The sequence below is a fragment of the Polyergus mexicanus genome, unplaced genomic scaffold (assembly GCF_030449975.1).
Source record: "Polyergus mexicanus isolate NDT 795.1 unplaced genomic scaffold, iyPolMexi1.0 SCAF_8, whole genome shotgun sequence".
Taxonomy (NCBI): Eukaryota; Metazoa; Arthropoda; class Insecta; order Hymenoptera; family Formicidae; genus Polyergus; species Polyergus mexicanus.
This window is the reverse complement of record NW_027223328.1, coordinates 8,430,134-8,453,812: the sequence shown is the minus strand read 5'-3', so window position 1 is coordinate 8,453,812 and position 23,679 is coordinate 8,430,134. Positions and strand designations below refer to the sequence as shown.

General features: G+C 32.3%; 1 protein-coding gene across 3 annotated transcripts; it reads right to left on the bottom strand.

Annotated features, from left to right (window-relative positions):
- Nucleotides 1-319: 319 nt before the first annotated feature.
- On the bottom strand, nucleotides 320-19,068 carry LOC138935400 (uncharacterized). Of its 3 annotated transcripts, none has more exons than XM_070299941.1 (4): nucleotides 18,714-19,068; nucleotides 8,174-8,269; nucleotides 6,470-6,586; nucleotides 320-4,578 (listed from the first exon to the last, which is right to left on the bottom strand). In XM_070299941.1, exons 3-4 carry the CDS (start codon nucleotides 6,555-6,557, stop codon nucleotides 4,433-4,435), a joined length of 234 nt encoding a protein of 77 aa, XP_070156042.1. In that variant the 5' UTR covers nucleotides 6,558-6,586; nucleotides 8,174-8,269; nucleotides 18,714-19,068; the 3' UTR covers nucleotides 320-4,432. The 3 variants fall into 3 exon arrangements, with proteins under 3 accessions (XP_070156042.1, XP_070156044.1, XP_070156043.1); XM_070299943.1 differs by having other exon boundaries at nucleotides 6,500-6,586; XM_070299942.1 differs by having other exon boundaries at nucleotides 18,850-19,068.
- Nucleotides 19,069-23,679: the final 4,611 nt, after the last annotated feature.

The following is a 23,679-nucleotide window of genomic DNA, read 5'->3' as shown; positions in this document are numbered from 1 at the left end:
TTGAAAATGTCTTCGTTACATATTTCTTTCACTATCACATATTCCATTTTTCAGACATATGTAAGGTATATTTATTTGTTAAATTCTCCCATGGAAATTCCTCTAATAATTAAAAATTAACCAACTTTTGAATAAAGTTTTCTGTATTCTGAATGTCACGGGGTAACAAGATAATTTAAAGTTATTTAGTTTCTGGATAATAATGATTTTTTTTTTATTAATGATTTTTAAGGCGCTTTTACTATCCAATATACATTCAATTTAATAAATTGAAGGATAAGGAAGCGTGGCAGAAAAATTTAATACGATATAATTATTACTAGTAGTTTATTCATTACAAATGCCCAAATGAAGAAATAGTACGTCGTTAATACATATAGCGATCTATCAAGTTGGTCATTTGCAGATGTAATATCGCACGGCATTTCTTCTACTTTCGATAGAAATACAAACTATCAAGTGTATACAATCGTATGTACTCACAAAGTGCCGCGCGCGTTAAATACAATAATACTATATTTAAAATCTGTAAAATAAGCGCTGTGTGTGTGCGCTTTGCAGGTGTGTGGAGCTCTCTTTGTTTCTCCAATGATTATAAAATACATATCTCTCTTTCTCTTTCTAAAGTTCACGATAATGAATTTTACGCGCAAGGAACATTCATGTGCAAGATTTACCGATCGTGTTAAACCTCTTCAACACGGACAATCCGTTGGAATTAATTAATAATTCCGCCAGTAACGACCGGGTCTTTTTCATTCTCTCGATTGATACAAATCGAATTGAACAGAATCGAATGAAACAGAAACTATTTGTTATTCACACAGTTACACGCGGATATTATAACGATTATATAAATGCAAATTTTTAATTATTTAAGTAGATATGCAATAATGAAGATTTAAAATATTTACTCCCGAATAAATTAACTCTTGATGAGTTAAATAAACTATTCTAACTTCTAGTTCATTTCGCGGATTAGAATATATAATTATAATATAACTCTACAAGAATAATTTACCATTTAGATAAAAATTCATAAATTATAATGATATTTACATCGGCTGTAAATACATATATTGGACGAGAAAACGAGTGTGCCAATAATCACATCTCTTTTTTGATATCTGAAGGCGAATAAACCGTGCATTGACCATCGTGTATTTTTGCAAATAAGACAGAGATAATACATGTTATGTGTGTGAATGTGTGTGAAGTTTATTCCCATTTTTATCATTTCATTGTCGATTGACAATCGACCATTTCGCATTTATACCAGATCTCTCTAACGCGTTATCTACACAATATCTTTTTTATTCACGTCATAACAATATATATAACTTTCTAACAATCTAACACATAAAGTTCCTCGAAGCTACATATATTGACCACGATGGTCTCTTTTTCGAATCGTAATATATGTTTATATATTTCTCTTCTATGAGAAACGTTTTCGCAACGGCATACGGCAAATTTAAAATTAGTTTTTATAGAAGGGCCAGACAGTTATCATTCGTCGTAAACTTTTAGTTTTCAACAAATATTTTTATATAATTGCGTAAAATTTTTCGATTTTTGAAGAACAAGGCTTCAGAAAAACTTTCTGCTTTAATAACAAATATTCCCATTATTCTATATATATAATAGTTTCTCTAGACATCGATTTAGATCGAAGCTCGAGTATAATTTCAGTTCAGAAATATATTCTAGAATTTGGTCAATTCTTACACGTTATACTGAGTGAATCGTAGCCTCGAGATTACGTAGCTAAAGTACTCCATTAATTACGTAGATGCACTGATGAAGTCTAAGTTATATCTAATGAGAGTATATATCTACGCTATAGAAAAAGTCGTTTGGATCCGGCGTTCGTGCAAAAAAGAAACTCGTCTACAGTAAAAATTACATGTTTAAAGCTGTTCTCTCGACACCTCTTATTAGATGTAAAAATTTTCGTAAAACTTTACATTTTCATTGAATTCATCGCGTTAATAAACGCAATTTGCGCTTTGGAAATTTGTTACATCTTCCTTAATATCACGTTAGATATTTTATAGCGTTTTGTCGAAGAAACGAGAATCTTTATTTATGTGCACTCAAGTATTACAATTTTATTTCAAAGTCGACTTGTGTGTTAAGTCATTCATTTTTTTCAAATAATTAAAACTATTTGTTTCTGACTTTAATATGTCATATTTTCTCTCCTTTTGGATATATTCTAACACTAAGGATTAAAAAAAAGAACTATATGAAAGGACAGCGCGATTGAAACTGATTTAGAGCTTATTTGTAAATATACGTTTTTATAGAAAACATGTTTCGCGAAAATATTATAGAAAGTATCGTCACAACAGTTCCAATAATATGAAGTGCTATCTAAGTATCGATCGAAGCAGGAAAGCGTATATGACAACGATTTCTGAAAGGGTTAAGCGATTTTCTCAAGTGACCGCGAATAAAAAGCGAAAAAACGCGAGATTGAAACTTTATCGTAATGTAATAACGTTGCTATATAAATGGATTTCGGAACGCGAAAAGCACATATAACAAAGTTAATTATGATAAATGGATTAACACGAAAGAATTACTTGGCCTAATATAAACTTTAAAACGCTTGCGCTTTAAAAAGAACATAAAACTTATATTTAATATTATATTTGTGAAAAAAATGAAGATTTTTTTGATAATTTTTATCTTTTCGAATGAGACTTGAAGCTTTGGCTTGTAATTTATGGCATGATAAAGGATCAAATTGTGCGATCCGTAAACGCTCGTGATACGTAATAGTCGTAAATCATTGCAGTTTTATTCGAAAGAAGAATTTTCTACTTGGGAACGCTCTGATGAGACACTTTTATTTGTCCCGAGCTAAAGTACTGAATGAATAAATGAAGTACTGAACGAAACCGACATTCCGGGCGATAGCATACGTATTAGTGATTAGAACGGCTACATAATACAATTGCTTAAAAGGCATTAAATATACTGCAAATATTGCATAAAATATATTATATATTAATTATTAAATTCGCTCAATGTGAAAAATACGATATTTAAATTCTTATGTATTTTTAGAGATTTTCCGAAAAATATTAATCATGTGATAAAAATACTTGGATTAAAAAAGAAACAATAATTTTTAAAATAAAGAATTTAAAATTGTGTAATTCTACAGTCACTGAATTTTTTTCGATCTCATTTTAATTCTGTTCTGGTTATTTTCATTCTCGCTAGCGGGCATTTGTGAAAAAATGAGATCTTTTCTCATAAAATGAAGAATACATATTTATAAAGTCAATTTATTTTTCTGCTCGACATTTAAATTTCAAAAAATACGTATATGTTTGCATAAGTATCAATTGATTTTAGGACGTGTCCATTTATTTCGGCAGTTAAACTGCCTAGAACATAACTCTATCTGTACAGTGCGCTTTAATTAGCTAGTAATGCGTTGTGTTATCTTATAGAAATACTGGGACTTTGATACTGGGAGACTCTTTCTTAGAATATATATAGATATAAATACGAATGAGAATAATAGTCCATTGTCTACATACACCTCGCTACTATATAGATACAAAGCTCGGATACGTTTAGAAGAAATCACAATTTATTGAACATCAGAGTATTACTACTTACAGTGTTTTTCTCGAATAGTCGAGGATAATTGAATAGTCTATTATGTGTTGCAGATCCATGTTGTTCTCTGTTTACGTAGATGCGTTCATTAAACTTTTAAGTCTTTCAACAACGACAATTTTCCCCTTTCTCGAAAATCTTTATTTCTTGCCAGTGAACGTAATGGTACGAAATGTGTCCTCTCTTTCAGGAAAAGACCAGGCTGCAATTCCATAACGCGCGATATCAGCTGAGTGTGCATTGCGCGAACGAGATACGGAATATATTCCGCAAAGAGGATAAAAATAAAATGATAAAACATTACATTCACACAAAGAAGAACCTTTATAAATATAAGTATATATCTCGTTCTCTAAAGTTCTATAATGCGTGCGAGATATATTCTTTCCCCGAAATTCTTTCTCCATTTTGTAATTTTGATTCATCTAATCTCGATTATATGATATTTTCAAACTTTAATTATGACCTAAAATTTTTTATTCTTTTGTTTTAATTGGTTTCTTTTTAGAGAAGAGATATGACCGAAAATTTTCAATCTTGATGCATGTATAAATCTATTTTTATACTGCATTTATGTTAATGTAGCATTATATTTTGCATTCATTTTCTATTCGTATATTCTATGACTTTCGTATGACATCCAGAGATTTTCCTCTGTAACAGAGTATACAAGAATTCAAACGGTGATGTAGTAAGCCCGCGGCTTGCCTCTCGACGAGGTTGGACTGAATAGTATTCCTGGTGTCGTCGGGCTAAAAGACCAGGATGCCCATGAAGGCGGCGGAAACATACGTCAGGACGTGTAGTATCCTTCGTGCCGCTTGCGACACTTTTCACGGGCGATGTAGCACAACGCTATGGTAATCAGGATCGCTATGGTGATCCCCATACCTATGCTGATCCAGATGATCTCCTCATTTATGCCACTGTAGCCTTTTCCTAGAATGACACACATTTATATTGCATTTGTGTTATACTTTTTTTTTCACATGCTTTTACACTACATATTTTGATGTCATTCAAATGATATTCTTTCTTAACGGAATAGGAAACTTTTAGCTAAGTCTTTTTACGTATTATACGGCGTAAAATTTTGTGGCATTCGTAAAAAGAATGAATTTTAGGAATAATATTGTTATGAGAAAAACATTATATTGGTATATTCATAAAATTAGAGCGAATGATGCTTTTATAATAATATTTTACAATAATATTTTTTTACCATAATACGAAATTGTATACTTAAAAAAAGCTTTAAAGCTTGATTGGCATGCAAAAAAACATGGTTTACGAAGACTTTTTTCCTAAAGCCCATATATTGTTTCCATTTTCATAGCCGTGCTGTGCCTGAGTCTGATGTTCCTAAGCTATTTTCATAATTTGTCGCTCTATGAAATCTAATTTTTCCTCTGTCATAACAAGTAAGCTTCTCTTATTTTAAAATGAACTTGAATGTAGAAAATTGATTGAGAAAGATATTCAGATATGAGCTTGTGAAAGATTAATTTAGGAAGATTTAAGAAGCGTAGCGTAAGCTTCTTCAATCTGATCTCAAGATCTCTCTACATACAAGTTCATCTTAAACTCGAGTTATACTACTGCCCACGTAGAATCGTTTCTCGATGATTTCATAATAATAAATAATGCCGCGTTTTGAGTCAAATTAAACGAGCAATTTGTGCGCTTTGATATTTTAAATCTCTACGAACATTGGTGAGTCATGTCGAGGTAAAATTCAAAGCAAATGTTTGCAGAAAATTCAATCGTTAAATAAATGTTGAAGATTAAGATAAAATAGAAAATTTTATTTTTAAATTATTAGTGATAGAGAGAAAGAGAGCAATATCGCTGCCAACTGGCCCAGGGTCAACATATTCGTAAATTCTCCACTAGATCCGGTAAACATTAGCGTAATTTTGAACGCGTTATTGATTTCACTAACAATTTTACATCGCTGCCAAAAAAGTGAGCTTTGTATTTAACTATCTATGTTGGGATTCGTATTATACGGTAGGAGGTTGTCTGGTATAGTTGTCTGACGTTTTAGTGGCGTAATAATATTAGTATTGTGTGTATGCAATCTTATACGAAATATGTTCAATTTTCTATGCCAATTCAGTTTATACGAATCTTTCATATCTCTTGCGTATCTTTGGAAAAAAGAATAAATATAAAATATAAAATTTATCATATATAAATATTGACTTTATTTTATGTAATATATGATACATCTCGGTAATTTTATATGTTACAGAAAACTATTTTGCGTAACCAAAGCACATTGAGAATTACCAGCCAAGCTTTGAAAGAAATAAGATGGCAATATTTCAAATAACAATTAATAATTTTTGCAAGCAATTTGATTACAATAAAATAGTTTTAATATCTTATAAAAAGACATGAAAAATAACAACATTAATACACGCATCTCTTTTTTTTTTTTCTCGAAAGGACTTTAATTCGTGTTTGGAAAAAAAAAAATTCGATACCAAAAATAAATTTATTTTCGCGATACACATATATATATATGCATATATATCGCGAGAATACAAAGCAAATTATACTGAAATAATAGGAAAATTTTTTTATATATCACACATGCGATATATAGAAATAATGTTACGGTATACGTAGGAAAAAAAGTCCTCTCAACAATTTGCTAACAGAATTACGCCACCGATTGCCAACAATTTATTTCGGAATCACAATCATACCGAAGCAATTTCTGTACTTCATTAACATTGATGTATGCGCATGACGAATTTACATGCGCAAAGAATGCCCGTAACATCAAAAATTGCTTTGGCGCCGACGTGGCCATCATATATACCTAATAGAACGATATCCACATCCACATTACCATTGTAGTGGGAGCTGTATATCCCGACTTTACCAGCGACTCGTCCACCGACCGGCATCTTTGTATCTTTTCTTCCCGATTTGTCACCTGGAACGAAAATCTCTCACTTTATTGCAGGCGAGGGTTTAAAAGATATGAACTAGCAGAATGCATAGCAACGTTTCCCCTTCCTTCTCACTTCCAACCCCTCAGCTTCCATCTTTTTAATATTATATATTTTATCTTTCTTTTGCTCTTTGCATTTTTTGGAACCTTTTTCTGTTATTATATGTCTTGTTATATTGTATATATTTCGCAAATACAATATACGGTTCTTTCGCGTTTTAGCTCGTTTACTTTAGATCACAGTTATTAAAATGCTCTATACTTTACCAACTCTTTATATTATTTATAACAATTAATTAATTCTTTTAAGAAATTAAATAATAGGACTTGTTCTCTTTAGGCTTTTATAAATTATACCAACCAATAAATCTGTTTTTTATTTCCGATATCTCGATATATGATATTATATAAAAAAATACGTTATACATATATAAAATTATATAATTATTTAAATTTTTTTCATATGCATGGAATATATGAAAATATGAGAGTATCAATAATAGCATTCACATATAATTTTTAAAAATTTCAATATTACTGACAACGATATTCGTCGAATATTCGTCGCGCGCACGTTGAGTTCTATTTTGAGGAAACGAGCGGAAGTCACGGAGTGACAAATAGAGTAAACGATAGGGTCTTTCATACACAAAACGCCTTTTTTCCACTCTATTCATTGTTAATTTATTTCAATCGGAACATGAAGAAAAGAAATTGGAAAAGAAAGGAAATTGAAAATTTGGAAAAGAAAATTTCATTATTCCATATATTCCAGAGAGAAAAGTTATTTATTGCTTCGTCAAATCTGTGACCAATTTCGCGATTGCAAATATAAAAATATATGTAAAATACATATATATTTAAAAAATAATTAAAATATATAATAAAAATATGATCATTTACGCGCATTTACATTACGCAGTTATATATTATTATAATTTAGAAAAAAGATATTTTATATTTTACAGCAAAGATATAATGCAAAAAACATACAAAAATTTTATCGCTCTTAAATATTTTTTCGCGAAGATATACGCATTTCTCTGCGCACTATCATTTTTTAATTATCGTATATGTAAAAATACATGAAGATAAATCAGAAATAATAAATTCTTGTTTTTGTAATGATATTTCTGATTTATCATTCTTACAATTTGACTTTTGTTTATTGTTCGTGACTACCATATTTATCATTTATCTCTGTCTAAGAATATACGTGGATTACTTTTTGCCGTCGTTTCCTCAGTATCCTCAAATGACCGATGCCATTATACACATAAATATGCGAGGAGATAAATTCAGGGACTGTAGGAGCTTCCTGATTTCCTCGAATTTCTGAGACGTGACTTTTAATTTCTGAGTTCTTTGAGTCACTACTGAAAAGATTTCTTTCGAGTAACGACGAAGTTTGCGGCCCTGCGCAAACGTCAGCATCGATCAAAGGATTTGCTTGTTAGCAACACACCGATGGAAGTGAGTCTACCGTGTGCAAGAAGGGTCGGAAGGAAGGGGCTGTCACATCATCACATTTTGTCATACGACCTAGAGAGGAGACGTCGTCATGTGTACCTCGTAGAGTCGAAAATAGGGTACTTTAGATGCATCTCTCTTCGACTCCGTCTAATCGCCGAACATTTTCCCCTTTGCGATTCGAGCTCGGCCAAGCTGGAAAACAATTTTCAGCTAATTACAATATCGCTTTATTGTAATTAACGTTTGCTCTGGATAAGATCGGTTTTGAATTAAGCGAGTACAGTAAGTAGAAATTACAACGACGGTTATTCACGATATACCTATAAAAATATAATTGTTATTATAGCGTGTTTACTATATGTATAATGCATTGTTGTGTAAAATTGCTGCATTGTAATATTAATATATACACATAATTAATATACATATTAAATATACATATATAATATATTTAATATTTAATATACATATACTATTATTATTATGTATTATTGAACTAAATGATGAATCTTTTTGTATTTTTATCATAAAATATAATATGAGACTTCGTTATATTTTTTTCTTTATAAAATATAATGGAAGCAAGAAATTAATACTTGCATGCAAACGTAGGTATTTGCCATTGAATAAAATTAGAATTCGCTATCGCGTACCGCAAATTTTTTTTTCTGACCTTTTCTCGTTGAAATTTACCAGTCTGATCTGAGCAAAGAATAAAGCGGAAGATGTAATCAAGCGTTCTAACACGATCTCGTGTTCTTTCAAGCCGAACGCTTCTTTAAACAGCGCCGAAAGCGCTGCTTTTCTACGGGACAGAAAGATTATTGTGGATGATTCCTCGATTTGTAATCTCCGCGATCGATGCTTTTGCGGATACATAATATACATACTTGTGAAACTAGATTTCGACTTCAGTTAGAAAGCTAGCAAGCAGATGATAGGTTTTGGAAAAAAAATTTTGATTTCTTTGCTCGCCTTAATAAAAAAAAAAAGAAGTTACAAATCATAATTAAAATTGTTGATATGATTAAAAATACAGGGTTTAAACTTACAAATTGTTGAAAGATAGCTTCTAAATTTTTTTCTTTTTTGAAGAAAATTTGTATGTAATTAAAAAGATCTCCCCTTTTCGAGTTATAAACTTTTAAACGTTTCTGAAAATTTCAATGAAAAAAAAAAAAAAAAAAAAAAAAAAAAAAAAAAAAAAAAAAAACCGGCACACACTGCGTGCAACTGCCATTTTAACGAAATTTCTATTTTAACGAAAGATATCACGCTTCTATAGATATCTCGAAAAAAAAAAACAAAAAAAAAACGAAAAACTTGTGCCGAATTAATTTTATTCTCTGCTCACATACAGCGACGAGCTTTATCACGAGTTTCTCGTGAATTAATTCCGACCTCGCTCGAAACTATCTTCGAGATTCGACAAGCCGGCGTCTTTGGAATCTCGGCTCTAAATTCTAGAATTTGAAATCCGCTACGGATCGGTTGCGCTCTGTTTCGAAATTCAAGTTTCGGCAAACATGCACTTGAACTCGAACTCCTTTTGCGTTAACAATGCGGAGCCTCGGATGACGAGCTCGATTCTTGAAACAGACACCGCGGTGCGATTATTCCCTAGACGGTCTTTTTAATCAAGCTCCCCGTTTAAGTGAGATCAACAAGTTAGCTTCGTTAAACCCATCGCGTACACACATACGCTTTTTGTATATGCGCTCCAAACGGTCCTTTGTATTCCACAATTAAAACGAATTCTCGTCAACAGAAAAGACGAGTATTCATGGGTCGGGGATGAATGCTTTCGTTGTGTCCGGTGAGCGTTTTGCAACAACGGCCAATTGTCACACGAATGCATATAAATGCAGTTGACGCAGTAGCGGCGCTGAATCCGTCGTTGTCGCGCTTTAACGGATCCGCAGATTAGTTCGAGATGAAATTTGCTCGCCGTTTATTAATTAACAACGGTGATATTGTTTCCGAAAAGCTTCGTGGTGTGCGAATTCAACGGCGCGGTCGCCGAATTGCAAGTGTCGTGGTCTCTTCGGCGCGGAAAATTGCATCGACCGTAGATGCCGTTATCGATGAGATTCATCGAATTTACGCCTTTATCCAATGAATATTATCTGACAGAATATCATTGAAATATTTACACAATTACGATGCAGGAAATTCAAGAGGAGATCAAGTGTAGTATTATAAGAAGTTTCAGAATTTCAAAGTCTTGGAAAAGAAAAAATTTATATATACACATTTATTTCGCATTTATTTCTATATCATTTTTATATTTTCAGAGAATGATCTTTATATACAGAAATATCGTTGTATAAAAAAAAAAAACACGCATTTGTTATATATTTTAGAATAATGTAAAAATATTATGCAATATATACATATTCTTTCTTAAATTATAAATAGAATTCTATCTTGAATTTTGTCACGAATTATAGATCGTCTAAAGTGGGTTTAAAGAAGAATATGTATGTTGCATAATATTCTTAGATTCTCTGTTTCCTGCTTTTACAAGTCCAATTAGCATTTATCAGAGAAGCATCTCTTGCCCGGAGCAATTTCATCGTTATTTCATGTTTTATAAAAAGTTAGTTATTGAAACAATAACCGTCCCAATTAGCAAAATTAGTGAACACTTTATTGCTCGGAGATACGCTGAACGTTCCGCGTCTCTACAAGCATGTCGATATTTAGGTTACAGCGGTAAAAGGTGATAGGAAAATATTTCGGAAAATGAAAATAAAATACAGTTTACATTAATATGTATGAGCTAACAGCATCAAAAAGTGATCTTTTTATCGTGTCGCATCGCAACATTTATACACGTCAAAAAATATGCTAATAATTGCGTATCGATGAAGGTCTTCTATTTAAATCTCTGCATGAATTTCATATTTATTGGAAGAAGAAGAATATTATTCATTCGCAAATATCAAGATATTACAAAATATCAAAATTTGAATATCGTCCCGGTAACAAACATGCTAATTAACTGAACTTAAAGCGAGCTTATATAATTCTCGACTTCAAACGGATTTAATTAGCCGGAACAGCATTTCTCTTTATATATTAAAGCGCTTATTTTTGAATTATTTCGCGTTCCGCCTACTAAATATTTTTCAAAGAATTTGGTAATTATGATTCTTATTATTGTTACTGACAAAGCTACGAAATATATTCGCGTTTATACGTCGCAACTATTATTTTGCACACACAATGTGCGAACTGCATTTTGCGCAAGAGGGATTTAATAGAAACTGCACAAGAGTTTCAAAATTAATTTGCATACAGAGTTCTATTCAGTTAAAACGTGCATTTGAATATTTCGCGAGATTCCCTCACTGTTTTGATAATATTAAAATCTATACATATGGAAGAGGAGCGGGGACATACACACACAGATGTGCCGATTGCGCGAATTCAATGGTACACAAATTCTTCGGAATCTTTCGAATTACGAAGTATACGTGTTTACGAAGGGCAACGTAATCTCGAAAAGCAACGACGATAATGACGGCTACATTTTTCAAGAGTAGCTGTCCTTTTTGTAATTGTGCGACGGGTGTTTTAACGTATTATCACCTACACATAAGGACACAAAGAAACGATAAGGGTCTTTGTTTAGGTAAAGATGCAAGTCGTTAATGAGTGAGTGTACGGCGGTTGTCTCCGTGCGCGACAGAGGGAATGAGAGCTTTTGTCCTCCGTTCGATGCGTGCCCTCGCGAATGCAATTGACAATGCTCTTGGCGTTATTGTTCCACTCATCAACGTCATTGTCAACCGCGCGCGGTTATTCACGATTCCTATTAACAACGTATCTGCTCTTCTACTGCGTTTCCCCTGTCTATGATTGATAGAGCGCGATACTTGGCGCACAAACACTGCATTAATTTTACACAAAATTCTTTAATAAAACTTGAATTGTCAAGGACTCTCCGTTTAATATGCGCTCGAAGATTTCATCCTGTTTATGAAGAATGTCTGAATAAATAATATTTAAAAAGGAATGTTTAAAAAATAATAACAAATATTTAAATTGTAGAAAAAGATATATATGTATTATAATAGAATTTATAATAGAATATTATAATAGGATTTAAAACTTTATATTTTTCATCGTAAAGACAAACATTTTATCAAATCGTAAAAAATGTAATATATACATAGTACAATGCATAGTACAAAAATATGATCCAACAAAAATTATTTTGCAGATAATAGCACGATGATGAATGAAACATAAAATTTTATTTTCAAGTAAAAAAAAAAAGAAAAAAAAGGAAATGGATTAGAACTTTAAAATCTTTTCCACTCTTGTTTATATTCAATTTATCTTGTATCTAAACTCAACAATGAGCTTTATGTCACAAGATTAGCAGAAGGATATGGGTACTAGAAACTTAATCGTATGTCGAACGCTATTTACATTCGTTCCACGTTTATTTCGGGTGAATAATAGATCCCTAGAACGCTGTTGCTAAAAAGGAATGGCTTTAACGAATTGGTTCAAAAACTCTGATGAAATTGCATCCATTGTCATTCTAACTTTTTTATTTATTAAAATTTTTTTCACTCTTATAATTAGGTTTTATTTAAATGTAAAAAAATATACATTTATTAGATTCATCTCGCCTGCAAATATTTTAATAACTTTATGATAATATAAGCCATAAATATGCATAGAAATATACATCTAAATGCATTTTGCTTAATAATGTTACGTTTAAATTCTTACTGGGTAACAAGATGATACGACAAGTATATGATGTATACAACGTGCTCTCGGACGTGGTGCAGTTTGCATAAACAAGTCGTATCTCCAGATATTCTCAAAGCACGTACTTAAACTTTTCTGTTTAATTACAAGCGGATAACTTCGCATCTCGGCACCACGAGCAGAGAATTATCATTCGCTGTTAAACAAACTTTACGCGGAATTCTTATTTATATTTGAATAAAACGAGATTTTGCTATTATAAAATATCGAGTATACATTGTGAAGATGTGAAAACTTTTTACGAGAGTGTGGAAAAGCTTGAGGAAAATAGTGTATAGTGTAAAACGAGGGTATCAATTTTTTTATTATTTTGGTATACACAAGACCTCCAAATGCTTAGTTTATTCGATACATTTGAATAAAGATTAAATTAGAGCAGTGCCTCGTTATTCACGCAATGCGAGGTATTGGCGAGAGAGGGAGAAACAACAACACGCAACTACGCACGATATAAACACATATTATACGAACACTAGAGTTAAGAGTCAGTCGTTAAGGAGCAAATGCCGAAATAACATCGCAGGAATGTGAATGCCACGAGAGAAAATATCAAGCAAGATATATATATATTAAAAGATATATATCTTGCTTGATATTTTTCCTCGAAGCGTATACAGGGAGAATAAAATATCAACAATTAACGATATTTATAATATCATAAATATCATCAATTGTTGATATTTTACTCTTCAATGTCTCGCACGCGGATCCAGCAGGAAAGAGATACATGTCTTTTGTACGAATCCGTTGATGAATTTGGAGATAATTTTGTTTTAGCGAATAAATAAATCAAAAGAAATAAATCGAACTCGTTATAGATATTAAATCACCAACGATATCAAGAGAGATCCTAATGGAATAATGTTGCAGCAGTTGGAAAATTTCCGCTTACACTCTACGATGTAATTCATTTTCATATTCCTATTGGAATGAATTAGCAGTAATTCTTTCAATACTATCATCCGTGTCGAATCGTTAACGAAGAACATATACATTCCCTCTTCTCTCTCTCTCTCTCTCCCTCTCCCACATATACTGATAAAAACTTTTTCCAATACTGTGTTCGTCCTATATATAGATACCACATATAGAGAAACCTTAATAATTCGATTCATTTTTACACCGGTCTATCCTGGAACTTTAACAGTTCGGTTTCGCGAATATACGGTCCCAAAGTTTCCGCGGAATTTGCAGCAAAAAGCTCGACGAATTTTTGTAATTTTGTTTGAATGGAGAATACTTTTTCTGACCAGAATTCATTTCCCGTTGGCGCTAATATTTATTTTAATTTGAAATTTCTGTAGGTCAACGTTGATTTATTTTTCATTAAAATAGCAGAAAATGAATGTATCTATTTATTAAATATTTTACTAAAATGCGATTGAGTTCAATCACGAATACACGAGCGAAATTGAAATATTATATATGTATTATATATCTAATATTATTTTTTAATATACGCGAGCAGCTAGATAAATGTTATTAAAATTCAATAAAGTGGGCATATAAAAATTTCTTGTAAATTTACACGGTACGATAAAGATGAAGCCAGTTTGCGTTAACGTCGTTAACTGGCATAATTTTTTATTTTAAATACATCTTTTTTTTTAGACGGATCTGTGAAATTGAATAACAATATCCAGCGATTTCTCTGTTATGCGAATATAGTACGCGATATCGAACAAAGTATGTATATGTACGTAAGTATGTGTCCGCGAAATTATTCGCGCGAGCCGTCACAAAGTAATACCTTGATAAACTTTCCGCTAACGTCAACGAGAGTTGCTAAATAAATTTAAAACACAGCTTTAATCATTTTTTTTTGTGCGTGTGCGCGTACGGAAGTTAATTATCGAACTTTGGAATATCCAATACTCTCTTGCATTAAAATAAAACAATAGCTAAAAGTTATTATTTCAGAAGTTCTAACACTAATCTAGAACAATTACTCAAGATAATAGAAAATGTATTAGCTTACTATTTCGTGTATTTTGAATGATCGTCTATCGCGCGATGATCACGCCTCGTTGACCTTTATTATTCTCATTTTCCGCCGAATGTTTATTTTTAACGGCGTATTCGGAGAGGCTTTATTCGGTCGGTCTAAAAATACAACGCGACGTCGCTGACGATGGCTAAGGCCGAGCTCACGGATTTGGAGAGATCGATGAAAATTCAGAAACGAGGCGTTGCCCTCGGACTCCAGACAGACCGACTACTGCTGTTCGCATATGTACGTATGTACTTAAATATGGTGGTACGCGACTCAAAATTACAGGCCGTATCGTTGGCCGGTGCCAATGAGTCAATCAATTGAGTCTCCGGAAATTCGTCGGAAATACGATTATCCTTCTATTCCTCTGTGAATCATCCCGTTGCTCATTTTTGTTTGACAGCTTTACGGCTAAATCGCACTGCGATTTTATACTTATTAATGCATCACCCGATATTTTTCTTGCCCTCATGATAATATTATATATTTGAAATTGATTTCGTGAAAAATGCGATTTAATCGTCGATTAAAAGTTTTTTTCTTGAAAGCTCGACGCACTGTCGGAAGATTACTATGTTTGAATTTTTGTGATCGTCCAGTGGATCATAAAATGGAATTCTTATACATGCAAATCTTTCCTTAAAACGAAATAAGATTTATCAGTTTATATAAAAATTATATTTTGTCCATATAATATTTATTAGATCGTATTTGTACATTTTCTACGTTTAATTATTTTTGTAAAATAGGAATCTTTATGGGGAAAATGGAATCTTTATGAAAAACTCCAACATGATATAATATAGGAAAATATTACTATCGAAATTGCTTTTTCAACACGTGTCAGATTCTAAAATTCTAAACGTGACAATTTTGCAAAATTGTTATATACGTCGTTTACTGTAGACTATAATCGCAAATATTATCTCTGGAGTGGCATTGAAACCTTCATACGTCACCCAGTCCTCTCCGAGTTTCTTTTCCTAAGATACTTTAACGAGCTTAACAGGATGAAAGACCGTATTCTTTGGAATTTCAAGAGAATGATGTGCGCAAAATTTAATCGCAAAGTTTTATTTAAAAAAAAATTCCATTTCAATATTCTTATATTATAAATAAATATATATTATCATTATTAATGAACAATTATCAACAATCTTTTCTCGATATAAATAATGTTAATTATGAATTAATGATTAACGACTTGATTTGAATGACTTTATTCATCATTAATAATTCACGTCAGATATGTCTTGTGTCTATCAACGTAACGATTTCAATAGCGGAAGAGATGATTAATTGTTTTACTATGAAACAAGCGTATGTGAAACATCGCGAAATAACAAAGAATTGGCAATTCATTCATGATTTCTTACTCGTGAAACATAGCAACAGGAAACAGAATCAAAATCATGTTAAACATGTATTTCTCTTGACCGAAGATGGGGAGAGACTCAAAATTGTGCCAGATAAATCAATCCGTCTTGATCAGATGAAACTACATTTGCGCTAAATGGATGCTTTTCGCTACTCGATAGGACAAGAGGCTGACGATTGTGTGCCAAGTAGATCGCGCCGCTCGCGAACAGACGTCGCCGTATATTACGCAGTAGTAAGTATCCGCGCTTCAGTCAGACATTTATATTGTTAGCAATGGAAAGCGGAAAACGCGGCTCTCGTCGCGCGCTTCAAAGCACGTACGTTCGAATGGATTGAAATGCAGTACATATCTATAGATTACAGCTATTAAGGAATATCTTGATCAATCGTGATCCGAACAGGTGTTTTCGAGCTGGAAGCTAGATTTTACGACTGGTCAATAATATAAACGAAAAATATTCTAGAATAATTGGAAATTTGAAAGTTCAAAATTTGTGACAAAAATCAAGACGAAATTCTACCAAAAAAAATTTTTATTCAATTAAAATTATAAAGTTTTCTTATAATTTTATGTATCGCACATTCTAGCATATGTATGTGTATTTTGATGAGTATTTTATATACATACTATATGCTATGATATACTATGATACGCTATACTATTTTATTCTTTAAATGTTTCTGTATACTATACATAAAATTATAAATAAAATTTTATCCCGAGTTTTCTTGTAAATTGTAAATTATATAAAAAGGGCTTAACATTTTTTATCATTTTCGTAAGCTAACTGTTTTAAAATGGTTTTTGTAATTGTGTGCATACGATTGTAAATGGAGATTTATTCAAAGTTGTAACAGCAAAATCAATATAAATATATATATATATATATACTCGCTAAAATAAAATCTGCGATTTTAATCGCTACTTTCCACATGATCAAAGTTGAAACAATACAATATAAAGATAAAACAATATAATAAAAATTGCTACGCCGACATATGAGATTAATGCGAATTTTAATTCGTGTTTTACGAGTAAAATACATATGTATATCTCGTATTGGTTTTCGTCATGTAGGCATCAGGTAGGATATCAGGTTCTGTGACTTGAAGATAAAAACGCAAAAATTTTTTAATATAATTTTGCTTTGTAATAACAAATATGATTTTTGACTATTCGTTATAATTAAGACATTAATGACAAGTTTAGAGAAGAGATTTGCAACATGTATGAGTCTTTATAATTGTGCAACATGTGTAACTAATTGTACATCGTTTTGTGACTTTTATTTCTGAGAAACTAGTGCATATAAATTAAGAAATATATATATGTAGCTTCTCTCCCGGCGAGAGCAACGCGCGCGCACGCGCGCATAAATCACTGAACCAGATTCTCGAATATAAGTCCTGCTTATCAAATAGATACTTGGCAAGTCGAATCACACAAGGCAATCATCCAGTTTGCCAACGCGTTAAAACACAGCAAACAAGATATATATATATGTTCGATTAAAATCTTGCTATTATCTACCACTGTCATAGAAATATACAGCGATATTTTATTGTTTCTGTTGCTAGATATATACGTTTGCAAAAAAGAAATGTGAATGCGAAACATATAAACAGATTAAGAATCGAATGATAAGTTTTATTTAACCAAGCGCCGAAAGATGCATTATAATCAAATTTCGCTCACGTTATTGATGAATCTGAATATACGTTGTTCATAGTTAAATCTGATTCATATTTTAGATGTAGATATTATTAAACATATAATCATATCTCGTATTATAAAATTTCAGCATAGTCGTTAATATAAATCATACTGTAAAATAATGTCTAGAATCTCTTTCATGTAAAAGATGAGAAAATGCATGACGTTTAATATTTCATTTAAAGCTAAATATTTAATCTTCTTCGTAATCAATGTATTCACGATGCATTAAATTATCAACCCGAGTTTTCATTATCTATTGAAATATATATGTATCGCGTTTTTAATAGCAATATTAGATAATAAATATCAATGACAGAAAGAGGGAAATAAGAGAATGTCATCAATTTTGCACAAATATAAATATTTAACGTAATAAATATGGCACGTAAGATCAACTGTTATAATCTTATCTAGATCTGCATTATTGATGCATTGCTATTGATCCAAGGTTTCTAAAATTCAGCATTTTGATAAGAAGAAGAATCTATCAAATTGATATTTTCCGAGAATAATACTGATAGCTTCAATGATCTGGCATTAACCAACGTGACCTGGGAATACCTGGGAATACATGCGCGTAATACGAGCGAATAACCGAAGCTACATCCTGACCCAGTTGCCAACAGTCAACAGATCTCGAGATCTAGGCATCCAGGATCATGGCGTTATCCTGGTGAATCGATTGCCCGGAATATTCACCGGCGGTGGCGCGTTCGCTGTAATACCGAGCAAATCAAAGGAAAGAAGTAACAAACCATTTCGAATTGATGTCCAAACGCGGAAGACGAGACGCGCGGATTGGCGACTTCGGCGAACTGACAGCTTCGAGATTAGGGTATGAGCGATGTCGTGTCCTCGGGTGATTTTCCGGTCCAAGTGGTTAGTAATCACCTTGGTTAGCAAAAGTACCGGGTGTATCTTGACGAATGGTCACGAGGTGCTGGCTCGCGACAGTAGTTCAACCGTATTAATGGCGCGGCACGGATCACAACGCGACGTGGTGAACGCGAATGGGACGCGGTGTCGACTGAGTGACCCGGTGCCGCGCGAGACCGTTAACCGCTGGTCCGACGATGACGACGACGACGGCGCCCTACGATGCGGGCTACAGAGAGGGTGGCTGCCAAGCGACTAGTATGAGGGTGTGATAGAGAAACTACGAGAGAGGGATGCTACGAGGATCCTCCCTGGAGGGGATGGTCGGTTGGGGAGAGAGAGAAGATTATTGGCTGGGAAAAGGAGCACCCAAGGAGAGAAATAGTCCAGGGAGAGGGATGACGATGTGGAGAAGGGTGTACAGTGGGGAATGTGCGTAAAGGGGTGATAGAAGTGAGAGTGGGAGTGGAAACATGCGTGAGCGAGGGTGAACGTCGCGGAAAATAGACGAGAGACAAAAGTAACAAAACAAATCGAAATAGAAGAATTGTTGAAGGAAAAGAAACAAGCGAGATACGTAGAAATATAGCTAACAATAAGCCACAAGGAGGTGGAAATTCAAAGCAAGGATAGTCAACATAGAGAGTAGAGTTCGTGGAATCAAAGGGCGGATGGAGAAAAGAGAAGGGATGAGAGAATTAAAGTGAGAGAAGACAAAGAGGAGAGCGAGACGGAAAATACACGAGAGAGAAAGACAGATTGGGAGGGAAGGAAAACGAAAGAGCTCATTGTGGAAGCAAGAGCGGGAGTTTCACGTGGTATAGAAAGAAGATATGTGCGATAACCCCTAATGTACATGTAAATAGAGTAAGGAAGAGAAAAGATTCGGAAAAGAAGAAAAGAAGGAGAATGAACATTGAGAGGAGAAAGAGATGATGAACAGAAAGAGATATAAGCAAAGATATAAAGTTATTAGAATTAAAGATAAAACCAAAGAATAAAAGATAACGTCCTATCGAGCGAGCATTTGCCACGAGGGATGGGCGGATCCGGACGCATTACGTGGAGAAGCGAAAGGTGGCTGATAGTTTTGTTCCTCGCGGAGACATTCGAGAAGAGTGCCCAAGGGAGAACGGATCCACAGAGGAATATAAGTACGTACGACCGAAGCGAAAAGTATCGGCAGCACGTGGATTAATCGATGGAGCACCGTGAATGAGGGTGTGGGGAATGTTTTTATTCTGTCTTCCGCCCTTTGAGATCGATGAAGCTTACAAAAAAAACATTGTTTTTTCTAAGATTATTTCTTGCTACCAAAAAATGTCGTTACGCGTTTATTACACGAACAAATAGAATAAAAGAATTTAAGGAACAATGATTTATTACACAGCTTTGCTTTATTACTTAGAAATATTTAAAAAGATTTAGGAAGATTCAAGAATAAATATTTTACTTTGCGAAATTAATATTTTTCTTGATAATATGATATGATAATTCAAATAATATAATAATTCTTATATTTTTACTATTTTCTTACTATTACTGTAAAATATTAAAACAACCTAATTATATAATAATTACGAAAACATATAAATGGAAACAAATATAAGACAAATATTTGATCATAATAAATCTTTACCTTCTTATATGGTATATAGGGATTTCATGGATTTTTATCAAAACAAAATATTTTTGCCCAAGTTCTTGTCCCGATAGTTATATGGTATTTTGTCATTTCATGTCGACGGTTGTAAAACAGGATCCACCTGACATAAATTCTATTCCAATTTCACGATATACGTGTCCTAGCAAGGTTCCATCTGTTGTTGCTTTTTATTATGCGTGAGGGATACAAACAGCCTGTAAAACTCGTGATTTGATTCCTAGATTTATGGCACGGCTATATACTGTACATTGGGATCATGATGACAATGCTTAGACAAGAAAAATTTTATTAACCTTATTGGAAATAGACTTGGATATGTGGGGATTTGTAATATTATAATACATGTAGTTATTTATTTCCATTTTGATACATCGATGTGTTAATATCTCGTGTTACGCTTATATAAAATACTATATATATTATATTTATATAATTTTTTTTCATAAATATATTATATTATATATATTTTATTATATAAATCATTAAAAATATAAAAATAAAAATATAATATATGTAATGTATTACATAAATATTTTTAAAATAATGTGTTATTGTATCGAGAGCATTTTATAAATATCATGGACATTCGTAATAAGATAATATTCGATCAATAATCTTTTTCTTGCTGTAGAAGTAAAAATATTAAATATTTTTCTCTCTCTCATCTTTATACTTTTTAATATTATTTATAATTACATTTTCTGCAGAAACTTTCCAATTAGCGGATAAAGTTCTACGGTTTATAATTTCTGTGTACATGGTCCTTTTCAAGAATCTTGTAATTCTAATCCTGTCGAAAGAAATTAGAATGTCACGCGTTTGAGGAATGAAATTTATGTTTCAACGTTATAAACATAATTATGCACGCGCCGCGTGGATGTGCAACTTTCTTTGATCCAAATAAAAGATCTCCAGGCACTTCTAACCGTTAGATTGCCTGGCGCAAAATGAAATTATCGAACATCAAGATAAACTTATTTTGTAGAGCTCCTCTGTCCCTGGAGAATAGAGGACCAAGAGGACTATATACCGATATTCCTAAGAAGCCGCAGCCTCCTCTTCAGGTTCCCTAACATTGTACTTATCTCATATTCGTGAGATTCAACAAGATACATAGTATGTGCATTGAATAATACAATTATCTCGCTAATTCTCTCTCTTCCTATCTCTCTTTCATCTACTCTCCCTTATATAATCTCCATCCCTTATTAATAATAACCAGCGAACACTCGCTCAAAGATTGGAGAGAGGAGTATCCGTTGTAATTTCCAAGTTAGTTGAACGTTATATGGCTTTACCTACTACGACAACAGAGTTCCTAAAGATTAATATAGATGGGGCTTACACCAGATATTAAGTGAAACCATCCGCTGGGAGTAAGTACTATGCAAGATATATAGATGTAAGTATAAATATTCTATCTTATACAAAAAAATATATAAGATTGATTTTTGTACGAAAAATTACGTAAAATTAAATACTTCGTTTTTAAATGGCTCGCTTTATGAGATAATTTATTAAAAATTAACAGAATAATCTATGAGAGTACGAAGAATGAAAGACATAATTTAGAGAGTTTCTAAGAGCGATTGTTACTAATTATAATAACAGTTTGAGTCAGAATGAAATTGATTAATTACTGAAAAATAAACCGCGTCGGAACAAATTATTCGGAATGCGGAAAACATAGTTTACAAAATTAAGTTTCAAGTTGCATAAGTTTTTGATTAAGTAATTAAGTAATTAGATTAATTTATCATAAGATTTAACACAGTCCATCTTACATTGATAATACATTTCGTAACGCAACTTTTTATAGACATTGACGAAAGGTATCAATATTTTTTGAAAAAAGCAATTTTTTTTAAATTATATTTTTAAGATCCTTATAAATTTATATAATAAATATAATGTATTAACAGTAAGAACATTAATAGAATACGCAAACGCATTCATAAACATAGCGAGATAGTATCTTAATGCAAAATAGTACTTTAATGCACAATAAATAAACTTTGTAAAAGACATGTCAGTGTCGATGATGCCAGTTTATATAGGATATGCAATTTCAGAAGATGAGTAAACTATCTCTTCACAAGTTATTAAACTATTCGAGTAACAAGTGGAAGGAAATTAAAGGAGAAATTGCTAGAAGATAAATAACAGTAGCGGAAATTTGATACTATCATTATTGTTGATCATTATAAAGCAGGAATACAGAGGACAATTTTTGAAATTGTTTTCCGAAATTCTTGCGCGACATTTTCTTCGTTGATAATTCAATTTTCTATACAGCTGAAGATCAAACACAGTTTCGGGAGGAGGTATTTCTATTTTGGGAGTACCTATGAACAGGCATTGATTTTGTATGACCGAGATTCTCTTATGCTTGGCGAACTTTACCACGAGACGAAAGATTCCTACTTACGGGAGAGATTCTTTCTGAAAAAAGTTTCATTGGTCTTATAACTTCTCCTTTTGTGTCCGTAAAAGAAAAATAACTTGGAATTAAGTACGGTATGTATATGGCTTTCTTTAAATAAATCAGTTAGTTTAAAGATAATGGCATCTTGAAAAGTACAGTTTTTCTCCATAAAGATATCGTTGAAAAGAATCAATTTAATTAATTTATTTTTATATTTGAATTGTCTACCCAAATATTTACAAAGCGATATCTGCCTTTGCGTATTTCAATGCGACAAAACAACGAAAACAATTTTTATGTGCATCATAAATTTAATGAAAAATATTCTGTAATATTTAATTTTGCGTGTAAAATTTATCTACAATTTTATTTTCCAGTTGAATTTATTGTAAAACTATAATTAAATCCTTTGCAATTTAGTTAATGGAAAAAAAATCATTATTCTATATAAAGTAAATTATTCTTTTGTAATTCTGTATCTCTCTCTCTCTCAATTCAATTTGCCGATATCGAGGGAAACACGTTGAATATAAGAGTAAATTAAAAGGTTTATCTTAGGCGTAATAAAGGCAACAAATCGGGTATTGAAGTCAACTAGTTCCTAAGAAGTTGGGATTCGTTGTGTTTGTGTTTAACAATGCTCGAATAGAAAGAATTTCTTTTCTCTATATCCGCGCAATTTAATTATCTTCTGGACAATCGAACGATTAAGTGATATTTAGAAGCTTTTCCGATTGTAACGCAGCTCGAATGA

What these genes read in the sequence shown, in the direction of transcription:
- LOC138935400 (XM_070299941.1), bottom strand. Translation starts at nt 6,557, where the DNA reads ATGCCGGTCGGTGGACGAGTCGCTGGTAAAGTCGGGATATACAGCTCC. An exon ending in TGTGGATATCGTTCTATTAG is followed by an intron (nt 4,579 to 6,469) that starts GTATATATGATG and finishes GTGTCATTCTAG; the next exon opens with GAAAAGGCTACAGTGGCATA.